Source organism: Phaenicophaeus curvirostris, chromosome 4 (assembly GCF_032191515.1).
Source record: "Phaenicophaeus curvirostris isolate KB17595 chromosome 4, BPBGC_Pcur_1.0, whole genome shotgun sequence".
Taxonomy (NCBI): Eukaryota; Metazoa; Chordata; class Aves; order Cuculiformes; family Cuculidae; genus Phaenicophaeus; species Phaenicophaeus curvirostris.
The window spans coordinates 75,470,295-75,487,430 of record NC_091395.1 but is presented as its reverse complement, the minus strand read 5'-3'; the positions used below and the strand labels follow the sequence as shown (position 1 = coordinate 75,487,430).

General features: G+C 55.8%; 2 protein-coding genes across 5 annotated transcripts in view; one reads left to right on the top strand and one right to left on the bottom strand.

Moving 5' to 3' along the window:
* PTPRA (protein tyrosine phosphatase receptor type A) overlaps positions 1–1,668 on the bottom strand; it is a 147,138-nt gene extending 145,470 nt beyond the window's left edge. The window contains exon 1 of the mRNA XM_069856630.1: positions 1,547–1,668. The gene's annotated coding sequence lies outside the window, so the exon portion shown is untranslated. The remainder of the gene's footprint in view (positions 1–1,546) is intronic.
* Positions 1,669–4,704: 3,036 nt separating this feature from the next.
* The window catches only part of MAVS (mitochondrial antiviral signaling protein), a 43,287-nt gene continuing 30,855 nt past the window's right edge, over positions 4,705–17,136 (top strand). For 2 of the 4 annotated variants that reach the window (XR_011337400.1, XR_011337399.1), the window contains exons 1-6: positions 4,705–4,866; positions 4,963–5,137; positions 6,310–6,542; positions 7,862–8,429; positions 9,297–9,451; positions 9,964–11,025. Coding sequence is in view for 2 of the 4 variants with exons in the window: in XM_069856640.1 (XP_069712741.1) it covers positions 4,750–4,866; positions 4,963–5,137; positions 6,310–6,542; positions 7,862–8,429; positions 9,297–9,451; positions 9,964–10,650 (1,935 nt within the window). In the remaining 2 variants the exon portion in view is untranslated. Of the gene's footprint in view, positions 4,867–4,940; positions 5,138–6,309; positions 6,543–7,861; positions 8,430–9,296; positions 9,452–9,963; positions 12,339–17,136 lie in introns of those variants that run through there. The other 2 variants (XM_069856640.1, XM_069856641.1) reach the window with 2 other exon arrangements.

Below are 17,136 nucleotides of genomic sequence, written 5' to 3'. Positions count from 1 at the left end.
GCAGATTTCTTTGCCCACACCTCGAAATCCTCACACGGGAGAGCAAAAATCCCTCTTTCCAGAGCATCCTGCACGCTCGCTGCGAGCTCCGGGCAGGCAGTGAACGGGTGAGTAATTTTTTTAGAGCACTGTGCTGTCGAGAGTGTTCTGAGAAGAAGCAAAGTAAATTCTTGAGGCTCTCGGCAAGGACCCTGACGCTCCTTGCGAAACTTCCCAGCCGAAAAGCCAGAAACCCATCGTTTTCCCCTCCTTCAGCAAACAGGGGGTGGAATTCCTTTCACGACAGTATTTGGATTTTAATGTCAGTCCATATTTAGCAGGAGGGAAAAAAGCCTCCCTTCCTTCCTGTCACATTTTCCACCCTTGATGACATCCAAGATCAGAAATAAGCAAGCACTGGCCGAGGAGGGAGGATGCATCGACCGGAGCGTGGGAGAGCCGGGAGTGTGGTGGCCCATACGCTCCAGTTTGGGATGCACGGGGACATGGGTGAGGAGGGGACAGAGCGAGGGGACAGAGCCCTGCGAGGCTGGCACAGCCCTCTGTCTCACCTCCCTGGCACTGGAGGAGCACCCAGGGAGGTCAGGACGAGCACCCACGGGATTAGGAGTTGAGCACCCACGGGATTTGGAGTTGAGCACCCACGGGATTTGGGGTTGAGCACCCATGGGATTTGGGGTTGAGCACCCATGGGATTTGGGGTTGAGCACCCACGGGGGACAAACCCCCACGGGGGTCCTGGGGCCAAGCACCTACAGGCTGAGCATCCACGGGGGTTGGGGCTGAGCACCCACAAGGGTCACGATGAGCACCAAGGGGTGTCCCGGGGCTGAGCACCCACAGGGGTCAGGATCAAACACCCACAGGGGTCGGAGCTGAGCAGCCATCAGGATTCCAGGGCTCAGCACCCACATGGGTCAGGATCAAACACCCACAGGGGACGGAGCTGAGCAGCCATGGGGATCCCAGGGCTCAGCACCCACATGGGTCAGGATCAAACACCCACAGGGGTTGGAGCTCAGCACCCATGGGGGTCCCAGGGCTCAGCACCCACAGGGATCAGGATCAAATACCTACTGGGGTCAGAGATGAGCACCCCTGGGGATCCTGGAGCTCAGCACCCACAGGGGTCAGGATCAAACACCTACAGGGGTCGGAGCTGAGCACCCACGGGGGTCCAGAGGCTTAGCACTCACAGGGATCAGGATCAAACACCTACAGGGGTTGAGGCTCAGCACCCACGGGGGTCAGGATCAAACACCCACAGGGTTTGGAGCTGAGCACCCATGGGGGTCCAGAGGCTCAGCACTCACGGGAATCAGGATCAAACACCCACAGGGGGTTGGAGCTGAGCACCCACGAAGATCCCAGGGCTCAGCACCCACGGGAATCAGGATCAAACACCTAGGGGGGTCCAGCTGCTCAGCACCCACGGGCGTCCCGGCCGACCGCGGGCTGCAGGCGGGGATCGGAGAGGGGGATCCCGGTTCTCCCTCTCCAGGGGTGCGGGGGGGGGAGGAGCCGCTCCCGGGGGCCGCTCGCTCACCTGCGCGCGGCGGGCGGCGCCGGGCCGGGCCCGCTCCTGCTCCCTCGCTGCCTCCGCCGGCCGCCCGGGCGAGCATGGACGCTGTCGGGACACAAAGGAGGAGAAGGAGGAGAAGGAGGCGCCGTCGCCCGCCCCCCTCAGGGCCCCGCCGCGGGGCTGCCGGCCCTCAGCAGCGGCGCCGCCGCCACAGCCGCCCGCCCGCGCCCGCCGCCACCGCCGCCATGGTGCGGCTCCATGCAGGGCGCGCGCCGCGGCCGGGGGCGGGGCCTGAGGGAGGGGCCCGGGGGCGGGGCTAAGGGGGAGTGGCCAATGGGGAGGGGCCGAGGGGGCGGGACCGATGGGTTGGCCAATAGGGTGGGACCAGAGAGACGGACCAATCGGAGTGGCGAAGGGGCGGGGCCAAAGGGAGGGACCAATCGGAGTGGGAAGGGGTTGATGAGGGGGCGGGGCCAATGGGGAGTGAGCTATGGCGAGGCGCAAAGGGGCGGGGCCAAAAGGGGTAACAGGGTGCAGGCAACAGGGAGGGACCAATGGGGAAGGAGCAAGGGGGTGTGGCTAATGGGGAGTGGTCGCTGGGGAGAGATCAGGGCGGGGCTAAGGGGTGATTGGCCAATGGGGGTCGAGGGGGCGGGGCCAATGGGGAGTGGCCAATTGGAGGGAGCAAGGGGCGGGGGCAACGGGGCAATCGAGCTAAGGGGGCGGAGCTAAGGGGTGAGTGGTCAATGGGGAGTGGCCGAGGGGGCGGGGCTAAGAGGTGAGAGGCTAAGTGGCAGGACCAATGGGGAGCGGGCAAGGGGCGGGGCCAATGGGGAGTTACCAATGGGAAGTGGCCAGGGGCGGGGCCAACGGGCCAATAGGGCGGGGCTATAGGGAGTGGCCAATGGGGAGTGGCTGATGGGGAGAGACTAATGAGGAGTGGCCAAGGGGGCGGGGCTAAGCGTCTCAGCCAAGGAGGGGGCCAAGGGGAGTGGCCAATAGGAATGGCCAAGGGGCGGGACCAACGGGGAGTAGGGCAGGGACACCAATGAGTTTAATGGAGATGGGGGGGCCAAAAGGGACAGGGCCGAGGGGAGCTGTGGCCAGGGGAGCGTGGTCAAAGACTGAGGGGGCGGGGCCGAGGCAGAGGGGACAACCCCTGGTGAAGGGGGCTGGGGCCGATGGGGCGGGACCAAGGGCTCGGGGACAAGGGGTGTGGCCAAAGGGGCGTGGCCAAGCGAAGTGCGGCCAATGAGCGGTGTGGGGGCGGGGTCAACGTGGGTCTCAGCCAATGAATGGCTGCGGGAGGCGGGGCCGCCGCGCGTCTGAGCCAATCAGCGGCGTCTCCGGGCGCGGCCGTGACGCGTCTCAGCCAATGAGCGGCGTTGAGGGGCGGGGCCGGGACTCGTCTCAGCCAATGAGCGGCGGCGGGGGGCGGGACCAGGGCCCTCTCAGCCAATGAGCGGCGGGCGGAGGCTCGAGGTGCTTCCGTTGCGCGGTGGGCGCAGGTACCGTGAGGGGCGGCTCGGTTCGTGGGCGCTCTGGGAGCCGAGCGCGATGGCGGCGGAGCCTGGGAGCGAGCGGGGAGCTCCCCGAGGGAATGTTGGAGCGTACTGGCGAGCAAGGAGTCTCCTGGGAGAGGGAACGCCGAGCTGCGGGGCTGCCCCTTCTCCCGGTGGAGCGGGAGGGTGTCCCTCTTCCTCTTCCTCCTTCTCCATCCTTTTCCGTCCTTGTGTCGTGAGATCTGAGGGGAAAACCCCCGCGACTCGGATCCCAGCCGGGAATGGGCACGGGCCGATCGGCTGCGGGAGGGAATTGGGTTCGGGAAAGCAGAGTCCGGGCCTGGGCCCTGCAGAGAAGCCCGGCCTCCTATAGAAAATCCAGGCTTCTACTGAGAAGCCTAGATCCTGTAGAAAAGCCCAGGTCCTACACAGAAAGCCAGGCTCCTACAGAGAAACCCAGGTCCTACAGAGAAGCCCAGGCTCCTACAGAGAAACCCAGGTCCTACAGAGAAGCCCAGGCTCCTACAGAGAAACCCAGGTCCTACAGAGAAGCCCGGGCTCCCATAGGAAATCCAGGCTCCTACAGAGAAGCCTGGGCTCCTATAGGAAACTTGGGCTCCTACAGAGAAGTCCGGCCTCCTATAGAAAATCCAGGCTTCTACCGAAAAGCCTAGATCCTGTAGAAAAGCGCAGGTCCTGTTGAGAAACCCAGGCTCCTATAGAGAAACCCAGGTCCTACAGAGAAGCCAGGGCTCCTTTAGGAAATCCAGGCTCCTACAGAGAAGCCCGGGCTCCTATAGAAAATCCGGGCTCCTACAGAAAAGCTCTGGTCCTGTAGGGAGGCCTGGGGTTCTGTAGAAAAGCCCAGGTCTTGCAGAGGAGCCCAGCCTCCTACAGAAAAGCCCAGGTCCTACAGAAAAGCCTAGGTCATATAGAGAATACTAGGCTCGTATAGAAAAGCCCTGGTCCTATAGGCGGGCCCAGGTCCTGTAGAGTAACTTGGGCTCCTACATAGAAGCCCAGGTCCTATGGAAAAGCCCTAGTCCTATAGAGAGGCCCAGGGTCCTCAACTAAAGCCCAGGTCCTGCAGAGAAGCCCAGGCTCCTACAGAAAAGTCCAGGTCCTATGGAGAAGCCTGGGATCCTACAGAGAAGCCCAGGCTTCTATAGAGAAACACAGGTCTCACACAGGAGCCCAGACTCCTATAGAAAATCCAGGCTCCTACAGAGAGGCCCGGGTTCCTACACAGAAGGCCAGGTCCTATGGAAAATCCTAGGCTCCTATAGAAAAGTCCCGGTCCTATAGAGAGGTCTGGGCTCCTGCAGAGAAGCCCAGGTCCTTTCGAAAAGCACAAACGCCTACAGATAAACCCAGGCTCCTACAGAGAGGCCTGGGGGCCTATAGAGAGGCCCAAGCTCCTATAGAAAAGCCAGGCTCCTACAGAAAAGTTCAAGTCCTATGGAGAAGTCTGGGACCCAAAAGAGAAACCCAGTTCCTGTAGACAGGCTTGGGCTCATACGGAGAAGCCCAGGATCCTATAGAGAAACCCAGGTCCTATAGAGAAGCCTGGGATCCTAAAGAGAAACCCAATCCCTGTAGAGAGGCTCGTGCTCCTACGGAGAAACCCAGGCTCCTACAGAAACCCCAGCTCCTACGGGAAAGCTGAGTGTTCCCAGCACCACTCTGCTCACGTTAAATCTCTCTCTTGGCAGGTGCTGAGCCAGGATGGGGTTCGCCGAGGACAAAGTCTACGACCATATTTTGAAAAACCTCAAGAAATTCAAGAACATCCGCGTGGCGTCACTGGCCGATTCCTTGATCTGCCTGACCGATGATGACAGAGTAATTTTTGCTTTCCCAAGTCCTCCTGGGCTCCTTCCCCAGGTAATGTTAAGCTGAGACAGAGCTTCTCTTAGCTCCGCTGTCTGTTTTATTTAGGATGAACTCCATGCCCGGGAGGAAACACGGGGGAGCCACGCGACTGTCTATCGGTTTTACCAGCACCTGAGGTGCCGGGAGGGCTGGGTGCCGGATCTCATCGACGCGCTGCGCCACAACAACGCGGGGCACCTGGCTGATGAGCTCCAGCATGTCTACGACTCCTGGCAACCCCGTAGGTAGCCTTGTTACCTGTGGATGCTGGCCCAAGGGTCTGATTAACCCAACCACAGCTATGGTGTCTAGCGAGATGCTGTCGTCTTGCCCTGCCCCAGCCTCTCAGGGGGCTAGGGGTGTCTCTGATTGTCCCCAGGGATGTCTCTCACTCTGGTGCCTGGGAATGACAGGATCCTCGTTGGAAGCTGTTTAGGTTGGCGATGGGCTGGGTTTCTGAAATGGAAAGGTGAATTCATAGAATTGCTTGGTTGGAAAAGACCTTTAGGATTATCCAAGTTCAACCTTACCTGTCCACTATTGAACCACATCCCTGAGCACCTCATCTACGTGTCTTTTAAACACCTCCAGGGATGGGGACTCCACCACCTCCCTGGGCAGCTTCTGCCAGGGCCTAAGAACCCTTTCAGTGAAGAAATTCTTCCTGATGTCCAATCTGAACCTGCCCTGGTGCAACTTGAGGCCATTTCCTCTTGTCCTATCACTGTCACTTTGAGGAGGAGACCAGCACCCACTTCCCTACAACCTCCTTTCAGGGAGTTGTAGGCAGTGATAAGGTCTCCCATCAGCCTCCTCCAGGCTAAGCTACCCCAGGTCCCTCAGCTGCTCCTCGTAAGCCTTGTTCTCCAGTCCCTTCCCCAGCTCCATTCCCCTTCTCTGGACACGCTCCAGCCCCTCAATGTCCTTCTTGGAGTGAGGGGCTCAAAACTGAACCCAAGATTCCAGGTGCAGCCTCACCAGTGCTGAGTGCGGGGGGTCAATCCCTTCCCTGCTCCTGCTGCCCACAGTTTCCGATACAAGCCAAGATGCCATTGGCCTTCTTGGCCACCTGGGCCACTGCTGGCTCATGTTCAGCCGCTCTCAACCAACACCCCCAGGTCCTTCTCCTCCAGGCAGCTTTCCAGCAGCTCTTCCCCAAGCCTGGAGCTGCACGGGGTTGTTGTGTCTCAGATGCAAGTCTTGGCACCTGGCCTTGATGAACCTCATCCCGTTGGTCTCAGCACATGGATCCAGCCTGTTCAGATCCCTCTGTAGAGCAACTAAGGGGTTGCTACAGGCCCAGCCAATGTGGGGAGAGAGCACGCAAGGCGCTTTCCCAGCCCTGTGCTCATCCTTTGTCTCCTTGGCTTTTCTACCAACATCCCTGCTCAGGCACTGCTTTTCCTCCTCCAGGTCCCTCAGCTCCTGCTGCTGCCACCCTCCCTCCTGCAGCCAACGATGCCCATCCTGCCGTGTCCTCCGCTGGTGACCAGATGCCATCCCTGCAGCCAAACCCTGCTCCGAGTGCCCCCTTGGCTGAGCAAATGTGCCGAGAGCTGCCCGTCGGTGGCCATCCACCTCTTCCACCCGGTGCTGCAGCCACCACGAGCCTGGAGCTGGACGCCAGGGCCCCAGTGCAGGAATCGGTGAGCGAGACACATCAAACGGGGACATTAAGGTCCCGTTTGGATGAGAGCATTGGTGCTGTGGGGCGTGAGGAGCCCATAGTAAGGCTGGACTTGTTGAAGGACAATCAAGGCAGCCTCTTAGTGCTGATCTTGGCCACATCCTTGCAGCCTCTGGCATCTTCTAGCCTACCTCTTGTTTTACAAAAAGAGGCTTTTAGCACTAAGCACAATCGGCATAAAAGCCCAAACTCTCAAATACTCTGTGAAATCAAGTTTTAGTCAGGTTATAACAGCAAGAAAGGTAACTAATGGTTAGGAGTGATCAACAAGTTAACAGTAACAACTTTAAAGGTAATGAGTCTAATCATAGAATCACTAGGTTGGAAAAGACCTTTGAGATCAACGAGCAATGTGAGAACTAGGAGGGCTACAAAGATGATCAGAGGGCTGGAGCACCTCCCATACGAGGGCAGGCCGAGAGAGTTGGGGTTGTTCAGCCTGGAGAAGAGAAGACTCTAGGGAGACCTTATAGTGACATTCCAGTGACTGAAGGGGCTACAGGAAAGCTGGAGAGGGACTGTTTACAAAGGCTTGGAGTGATAAGACTGGGGGAAATGGCTATAAAGCAGAGAGGGGCAGATTTAGGCTAGTCATCAGGAAGAATTTCTTCACCATGAGAGTGATGCACTGGCACAGGCAGATGCATAGCAGGGGGGTTGGAACTGCATGGGCTTTGAGGTCCCTTCCAACCCAAACCACTCTATGATTCGCAATGCATTGCTGTGTGCACCATTCAATCTGTAACTTGGAATCATAGAATAGTTTGTGTTGGAAGAGATCTTAAAGATCAGATAATTCCAACCATCCTGCCGTGGGCAGGGACACCTTCCACTGGATCAGATTGCTCAAAGCCCCGTCCAACCTGGCCTTGGACACCTCCAGGGATGGGGCAGCCACATCTTCACTGGGCAACCTGGGCCAGGGCCTCCCCACCCTCATCATGAAGAATTTCTTCCTAACATCTAGACTAAATCTTCCCCCTTCCAATTTGAAGCCATTGTTCAGCACAGCTCATACTGAACACAAGACGTTATCATCTCCAAGGAATAAACAGTGTCTGGGAAAACACTTCTTGAAAGAAAGTCCTGCTGTCAGAGGGGCGTTCTCTGTTTCAAAAAATACAATTACTTAGATGAAACTTAGCTAAAGTAGAGTTTAAATCAAAGATATTCCACTTTTTGTAATAGTAACTACTTATATCAATGGAGTCAAAGCTTGGGGCGCCCCAGAGCCCCTCACCCTGGCACAATGATTCAACACAGCTCATTTCCTTCCAGCTCCCAAAAAAACTCTTGGAGCAAGAGAGTCCCCGGCCACCTCCCCCTGGGAGCGTGGTCTGTGATGGAGCGAGTGATGGTGGAGAGGGGCATCTCCTGCACCCCATCAAGGCTGCGGAGGTGGCAGCGGGGACCCCCGGAGCAGGCAGCGTGGCCACGTCATCACCTGATCCTCCGAGCCGGGACTGGCTGAGCCGCCAGCAGCACCCGGTCTGTGTGGACAACGGGTACTTCGGGAACGCAAACCACCTGCACCGTGGTGCTCCGGGCTTGGCTCTGGGCAGATCTTTTACACCGAGGAACACGGGCGCTGCTCGCAGGAATGAGCAGCCCAGGAACGAGCCTGAAGAGAACTTCTACGTCTCCACTGAGTCACCTCCAAGGCTGGAGGAGGCAGCTCGCAGTGAGGGGCCGCCGCCAGCAGACTCGCCACCAAAAAAACAGGCTGGGCCTGGCTCCGAGCACCACGAGCCCCCGGGAAGCTTTGTGGATGTGCACAGCCCCCTCCTCATCCAACAGCAGTTTGATGCGGAACAGAAGCAGATCAGGAAGCTACAAGAGCGTGGAGGTGGGTTTCCTTCCCAGTAAAGCTGTGTAGCTGCCGTGCTGATGGGATGCAGGGTTGAAGGTGCTGCCACCTGCCCCTCCTGCTCAGAGAGTGGCAGAGAAGTTGCTGATGTGGGGTCAGACCCTGCTAGGAGACCATGGGGTCCTCCCGAAGAATGGTGGTAGCTGTTGGAACAGCACAGCCCAAGGTTGCATCTGCCTTCGTAGCGCCCATGAGTGCTCCTGGAGGTGCAGAGTACAGCTCTCTGCTGCTGTCACCCGTCTCCTGTCCCATCTCCTGGGCTGCAGGGACTTCCAGGAAGGCTGCAAGGTTGGGTTTGTGCAGAAATCCTTGCTGCATGCTCACCCCCAGTGTTCCCTCCGGTTGTTGTCGCTGCATTTTCATGCAGCATCCAGACCAGGGCTTGGCAGAGGTGCTTGCTTCATTGCTGATGTAAAAGGCCTCAGCTGAGTATCTCTGCACCCCATTTTAGCAGGCTGGGGCCACCCCTTGAAGGAAGGGATGGATTGCGGGTGCTGGCTGCTTTCTCTACACCTACCAGGGTGCTGTGGCAGAGCCAGGACCACGTGGGCAGCACCCAGCGGCTCCAGGTCCTGCTCCCTTTCCAATCTCCTCATCCCTGGGTTGCGCTGTGGCTCAGGTCCCTCGCCCACATCCTGGACTAGCACAGATGCCGCACCCGGCTGCATTCGCTGCTGCTGTGCAAAGTAACACAGATTTATGGGGAAAAAGGTGAAAAGCTGTGAATGCCGGCACACAACCTGCCCTGGAAGTGGGAGTATCCTGTTGCAGCGTCTTTGGGAAAGAGCAGAACTCATGTTTTAGGGCTCCTGATGAACACGATATGTTTTGTTTTCTCCTCAACAGACGCTTGGATGGGAACGACCACCCCAGTCGCCACCCCTGCACCCGGAGATGCTTTTCCATCGTGCGACACCTCTGTGAAGCCTCCTGTGCAGGAGACAAAGCTGCCCACGGGGCAGATGGCCAGCAGGACCCTCTCCGTGCCGACAAAGGAGAAAGTAAGTGAACTTTGCTGTTGCCACTTGCATTTCATTCGGGTCCTTGCAAACTCCCCCAGTCAAGAGGTTTCCTGCTGCAGTGTAGGATTTTGAGCTGGTGGTGAGTTTATTCAGGGCTGTTTTCCCCACTGTGCTCATGTCTGGGCACTGTATTTTGGAACATGGCAGGAGGGAGCCAAGGTTTGTTGGGCTTTGACTCCTTATTTCCCCAACTTGACTTGCCAGTCTCCTGGCTTCCAGGTGCCTGTTTGCACCTCTCTCCTCGCTGCTTGTCTCCCCTCCTTCCATCTTGTGTCTTCCCTGAATCCCAAGGGCTTCCCAGAGGCCCAACACCTCCCTTCCCTGCTCACCCTCCCAGCCCTGGGAGTTCGCTGTGACTCAACCTCACTGTTGGTGGCTGGAAATACGGTGGTTTAGCACTGAAGTGGGCTTGTTGTGTGATATGGGGGCCTGAGACCAGGCTGAATCGATGCTCCCAGTGGCACAAAGCCCCCTCTTGTTGTCTTCCAAAGGTGCTCCCAGCCCCAGCGGACCCTCTCCTGACTGTTGCAGGAAGCTCTGAAGGCACGGCTGGCAGGACAGCTTCCCGTGTCAGCTCTGCAGTGAGAATTTGGACGTCTTGCAACAACGTGGAGAGGGATGTGGAGCTCAGTAAGCCGGGTGTTCTCCTCTCCACGTCTAAGGAGGGCCCAGAGGCAGCGGGCAGACACCCAAACTCTCAGGGGCCCAACGGTCCTGATTCTGGGGCATCTAGTAGCCTCACCTTCAGCAGCGACCCGCTCCTGGTGAGCACGGATAGCTCGAGCTCAGGAGAAACGCTCTCCAGAGTCTCCTTGAGATGCCCAGCTCCAGCAGCTCATGAAGACCCTGGGGGAGAGAGGACAGCTGGAGCAAGCAGAGAGTCCTGTCCATCTCCGAGCTTGGGCAGCACCTCCCTGGGCACCCACGAGGTCCATGTGGACCATTACCCCAGTGCCCAGCTCGAGGCAGGCAGTGACCTCCGAGGTGGAGCCAGTCCCCTTAGAAATTCTCAGGTTTTTGACTCTAGCGAAAGCCGTGATGCTGCAACCAGCTCACCCCAGACCAAAGATTCCCCAGGGCACGGCAACGAATCGCCCCTGCCGTACGTTGTTACAGCTGTGGCCATCGCCGTCGTTTCAGTTGCGGTGTTTCTGGTGTACGCTCGCTTGCGGAAATAGCACGTGAGAGGATGGGATGCCACAACCATCACTCGGCTTGGGCGATTCCTCTTTGTAGCAGGAAATTTGGCCAACACGTTTGAAGCCTGAAGAGCAGGGGAGGGGGGACGGTAGGGGCATTGTTAAATCTCCTTCTGTAAGATTTTGCTGGAAGAGGCCTTGGTTGCGTGATGCTTTTGGATTTGAGTTTGTTCCCTCCCCATTTCCCACCATCACTCTCTCTGTAGTCTTCTCCTTTAACACCCATAGAGAGGATCCAACTCGGGGAGTGATCCCTTGAATCAAAAAGAAAGTCCTCGTGGTGAGTGAGCAGCCTGATCCAGTGGGAGGTGTCCCTGCCTGTGGCAGAGAGGTTGGAAATGGATGATCTTTAAGGTCCCTTCCAATCCAAATCATTCTATGATTGTCTGTGTCTTCCTTGTTTGGTCCCAGCAGGCCCCACAGCAATATGTCCTGGTGGTGACACCACCCCTCCACCCCTGGGTCCCTCTGGGCAGTGCTGCAAGGAGAGGTTTTGAAGCAGACCTGATTTTGTTGGCTCGGCTCATCTCAGCTTGAAAATGTGCCTGAAGGTCTTCAGCAGCATTCGCCAGCCACCTTGTGTTGAATGTGCCTTACTTGGTGTCTCGGCTCTGCCGCTGGTACCTTGGCTTGTCTCTGCCCCTCCTTTCCTCGGATGCAGCAAGTGACACAGCCTTCTGCTCATTCGTGACGAGAGAGGTGCTCCTGGGATGAGAATGTGCCAGACCAGAGCACGTGCAAGCTGTCCCCTCTCCTCGGAGCTGTCATCCTGATTTTGTGCTTTGCTTTGGAGCATCCTCCCCTGGTGCTGAGGGTCAGGGCTAGGCTCTGGGATCACTTCATGCAGTGCTAACACCCTGAGGATGAAGGTGAGGGGTAGGGAGAAGCCACATCTGACCAGCTTTTCTTAGGTGGTGTACAAGAAATCTGGGGATGGGCTTTTTACTAGGGCATGGAGTGATAGGACAAGGGGGAATGGCTTTAAATTGGAAGGGGAAGATTTAGGTTAGACTTTAGGAAGAAATTCTTCACAATGCGGGTGGTGAGGCCCCGACACAGGTTGCCCAGAGAAGTTGTGGCTGCCCCATCCCTGGAGGTGTTCAAGCCCAGGCTGAGTGGGGCTTGGAGTAACCTGATCCAGGGAAGGTGTCCCTGCCCGTGGCAGGGGTGTTGGAACTGGATGATCTTTAAGGTCCTTTCCAACCCAAACCATTCTATGATTCTCAAGGTTCAACCTCATTTCACCCTGCTCCAGCCAGGGAAAGGGGGATTATGCTTTAAGAGGAACATTTCATGCAATGCCAGTGTAAAGAGGACTTATTCCCACACAAGGCTCTTGGGTGTCTTTGATCTTTAAGCTGTATTTTTAGAGCCTGGCTGTGCGGGTTGATGTAGTTCTTGCCTTTACTGGGGATGGGAATATAGGGAGATGGTGTCCAGGCTGGAACATAAATAGGATTGATTCTGTATGCTGCAGGGAGGCTGTACCCAGCCTTCAAAAAAGCTCTTCAAAAAGGAAATCCTAGCAGCTCAGGAGAAAGCCATCCCCATGGTCCGGAAAAAAAGCCGGCAGGGGAGAAAGCCATCTTGGTTGAATAGAGAGAGATCTTGAGTGATATCAAGAAGAAGAGAAATGTTTATGGGCTCTGGAAGAGGGGACAGGCCTCTTGGGTGGACTACAGGAGGGAAGTGAGATTGTGTAGGGAAAAAATCAGAAGGGCTAAGGCTCAACTAGAAATCAGACTGGCAAAGTCTGTGAAAGATAACAAAAAATCTTTCTACAAATATATAAATAATAAAAGGAGGGCTAGGGAGACCATACAGTCCCTATTGGACGCAGAAGGAACAACAGTGACGGGATGAGGAAAAGGCTGAGGTACTTAATGCCTTCTTTGCCTCAGTCTTTAGTTGTAAGGAGGGTCGTTCCGTCTGTGTACAAACCCAGGAGCTGGAGGAGCATAATGAGGCTCCTGTGATCCAAGAGGAGGTGGTCAGAGCCTTGCTAGCCCGACTGGACACCCACAAGTCTATGGGGCCGGACGGGATTCACCCTAGGGTACTGAAGGAGCTGGCGGACGTGCTGGCCAAACCCCTTTCCATCATCTTCCAGCAGCCCTGGAAGACTGGGGAAGTCCCACTGGACTGGAGGCTGGCTGATGTTGTGCCCATCTACAAGAAGGGTCGCAGGGAGGATCCAGGGAACTACAGGCCTGTCAGTCTGACCTCAGTGCCAGGGAAAGTCATGGAGCAGGTGATCTTGAGTGCTATCATGAAGCACATGCAAGAGAACCGGGTGATCAGGCCCAGTCAACATGGGTTCACAAAAGGCAGGTCTTGCCAGACTAACCTGATCGCCTTCTATGACAAAGTGACTCGGCTGCTGGATGAGGGAAAGGCTGTGGATGTATCTTCCTGGACTTCAGTAAAGCCTTTGACACAGTTTCTCACAGCGTTCTGCTTGAGAAACTGTCAGCCTCTGGCCTGGACAGGCGCACACTCTCCTGGGAGGAAAACTGGTTGGCTGGAGGGCCCAGAGAGTGGTGGGAAATGGTGTGAAATCCAGCTGGAGGCCAGTGACAAGTGGGGTTCCCCAGGGCTCAGGGCTGGGTCCAGCCCTGTTCAATGTCTTTATCAATGACCTGGATGAAGGCATCGAGTGCACCCTGAGCAAGTTTGCGGATGACACTAAGCTGGGTGGAAGTGTCGATCTGCTGGAGGGCAGGGAGGCTCCAAAGGGATCTGAACAGGCTGGACTTCTGGGCTGAGACCAATGGCATGAGGTTTAACAAGGCCAAGTGCCGGGTCCTGCACTTGGGGCACAACAACCCTGTGCAGCTACAGACTAGGAGAAGTCTGTCTAGAAAGCTGCCTGGAGGAGAGGGACCTGGGGGTGTTGGTTGACAGCGACTGAATATGAGCCAGCAGTGGCCCAGGTGGCCAAGAAGGCCAATGGCATCTTGGCTTGGATCAGAAACAGCGTGACCAGCAGGTCCAGGGAGGTTATTCTCCCTCTGGACTCGGCACTGGTGAGACCGCTCCTCGAATCCTGAGTTCAGTTCTGGGCCCCTCACCACAAGAAGGATGTTGAGGCTCTGGAGCGAGTCCAGAGAAGAGCAACGAAGCTGGTGAGGGGGCTGGAGAGCAGGTCTTACGAGCAGCGGCTGAGAGAGCTGGGGGTGTTTATCCTGGAGAAGAGGAGGCTGAGGGGAGACCTCATTGCTCTCTACAACTACCTGAAAGGAGGTTGTAGAGAGGAGGGAGCTGGGCTCTTCTCCCAAGTGACAGGGGACAGGATGAGAGGGAATGGCCTTAAGCTCCACCAGGGGAGGTTTAGGCTGGACATTAGGAAAAAGTTTTTCACAGAAAGGGTCATTGGGCACTGGCAGAGGCTGCCCCGGCAGGTGCTTGATTCACCTTCCCTGGAGGTGTTTAAGGCATGGGTGGACAAGGTGCTGAGGGACATGGTTTAGTGTTTGACAGAATCACAGAATCACAGAATAACCAGGTTGGAAGAGACCCACCGGATCATCGAGTCCAACCGTTCCTATCAAACATTTGGCCTTGTTAAACCTCATGCCATTGGACTCTGCCCAGCGGTCCAGCCTGTCCAGATCCCTTTGCAGAGCTTCTCTACCCTCCAGCAGATCGACACTTCCACCCAGCTTAGTGTCGTCCGCAAACTTGCTAAGGGTGCACTCAATGCCTTCATCCAAGTCATTGATAAAGACATTGAACAGGGCTGGACCCAGCCCTGAGCCCTGGGGAACCCCACTTGTCACTGGCCTCCAGCTGGATTTCACACCATTTCCCACCACTCTCTGGGCCCGGCCATCCAACTCCATGACTAATAGGAATGGTTGGACTCGATGATCCGGTGGGTCTCTTCCAACCTGGTTATTCTATGATTCTATGAATTTCCCTGCTGTCCCCGGGGATCAGCTTAGAAGGCTAGGGGATTCAGCTGCAAGATTTCTAGGATAAAATCCTCAAACCCTAATAAATATCCCCAGCTTATCCCTGCCTGGGGCAGTGTTTGGGGGCAGAAGTAGACCGGCTCGGTCACTGTTGGCACACAGTTCTAGCTCTAGACAGAGTTTAGTGGTCCCCAGAAGTGCTGCTGCTTTTGTCGCTGTTCTCCATGTCCTCTGTTCCCTCCCAAAGTGCAGGGGCGCAAAAGGAACAAAACTACTTTTTTTTTTTGTAGTTAGAGGGTTATTGTACCTAGAGGATTTTTATTTTTTTAAAGTTCTAAAGACACAAGCACAGATTTTCAGGTGTTCCCAGTCTCCCATGATTTGCTGGGACAATGGGAGCTGTGGCAGGAGGCAGGACTGGGCAAACATAACTAGGCTGGTGGTGGATTTGCACAGCACTTGTAGACTGGTGGTGTGAATTTGGTGAGTGTGGAAAGGTGCCGTGGGCTTTAAACCATTGCCTGGTGCTGATGATTGAGCTGCAGTCCAAATCCAGGCTGTTGTTTTCTCCCTGCTTTAGTCTGTCCAGTAACTTTTTACCCCTGGATAAGGTGTTTGGTAGAGCTTCCTGAAACAGGAGCTTCCTGCTGGCAAGGGAGCAGGAGTAGGAGATGAGCTCCCTGGCTGTGAAGTGTGGCTGTTGGAGCTCAGCCTGCGGTGGGAAGGGTCCATCAGCCCCGTGACGAGGCAAACGGCTGCTCCTCTTTCCTAACCCTTATCCCAAATATGCAAGAAGTGCCTCCCTTAAACAATAAGGGTGATAAATAATGTGCAATAGTGAGGTGCTGAGTGTGACCTGTCAGCGCTGGCCTCCAGGTGAACTTGAGATATTCCACGATTCCATCGCTTGCTCAGTGCCCGATGCTTTCCCTGTCAGGTTTAAGAACAGTGCATTTAAATCCACTTCTCCTCCTCTGCTGCGAGAGGGGCTGCAGGGGTTGTTCTCCTTATTTGAAAGTAATGCAGTGGCTTGTCCCAAACCTCCGCAAGAGCAGGGAAAAGGACCTGGGATTCCACAGATCCCTGTAAGCTGTTCTTTTTTTCCCTCCACTGCTGGAACATTGTCAGTGAGGGCTCTGCAGACTCATCACCTCCCTGCAGAGGCTTCAGTTTTCAGCCTTGAGAGTTATTCTTTATCTGCAGTGGGGAAGGAAATCCCCCCTAAACCCTTCGACCTTGTTAAAAGGCTCGTGTCTGCTACTGAATATTGCAGAATCCATCCCAAAATTCATCTCCTTAAACAGGGGTGTGCCTTCTCCACACGCTTTCTGTGTGATTCAAAGGACATGAGATTCCCAAACCAGCAGCATCCGCACCAAGGCCTCCCTTCTCTGATGATTTACTCGCCTGCAAAATTCTTCACCTACTTTCTGACTCCTTTTTAGCAACACCTTGGACACTTTGCCTTTTCACGTCCAATCACTCTTGTGAAACAGACGGTTTCTCGCCACTTCAGATGCAATAAAAGCACACGCTCAGTTTTCTGCTGTGAAGTGCTGGTATTTTTACAGCTGTAATGTAGCACTTTAGAAGCGTAATCAGCAGGTGACCCTGCAGGAGGGAGCGGTGTGCTTGCACATCCTTAAAAAAGAAGAATAAAAAGCCTTTTACTAACTGTATAATAAAATCATTTGCTGATTCACACTCAACTTGTGAGGGTGCTGTGTGTGTTTATAAGGGGAGGGGGACAGATCTCGGCTTTTCAAGCCTGTGTGGAGGAAGGGAAGTGTTCATGTAGAAGTTGCCTGGATAATTGTCACGGCAAAAGGATGGGATGTCATCTAGAGGGACCTGGACAAGCTGGGGAATTGGGCCTGTGTGGACCTCATGGCGTTCAACAAGGCCAAGTGCAAGGCCTACACCTGGGTCAGGGCAATCCGCGGGGGATTCTGCCCCTGTGCTCTGCTCTCGTGAGACCCCACCTGGAGTCCTGTGTCCAGTTCTGGAATCCCCAACATAAGAAGGAGATGGAACTGTTGGAACGGGTCCGGAGGAGGCCACAGAGATGATGTGGGGCCTGGAGCACCTCCCACATGAAGATAGGCTGAGAGTTGTTCAGCCTGGAGAAGAGCAGGCTGCAGGGAGATCTTAGAGCAGCTTCCAGCACCTGAAGGGGCTCCAGGAAAGCTGGGAAAGGACTTTTTACAAGGGCCTGAAGTGATAGGATGTGAGGGAATGGCTTTAAATTGGAAGAGGGAGGATTTATAGTTGGCATTAGCAAGAATTGCACCCTTAGCAAGTTTGCGGACGACACTAAGCTGGGTGGAAGCTTGGATCTGCTGGAGGGTAGGGAGGCTCTGCAAAGGGATCTGAACAGGCTGGACGGCTGGGCAGAGTCCAATGGCAGGAGGTTTAACAAGGCTAAATGCCGGGTCCTGCACTTGGGGAACAACAACCCTATGCTGTGCTACAGACTGGGAGAAGTCTGTCTAGAAAGCTGCCTGGAGGAGAGGGACCTGGGGGTGTTGGTTGACAGCGACTGAACATGAGC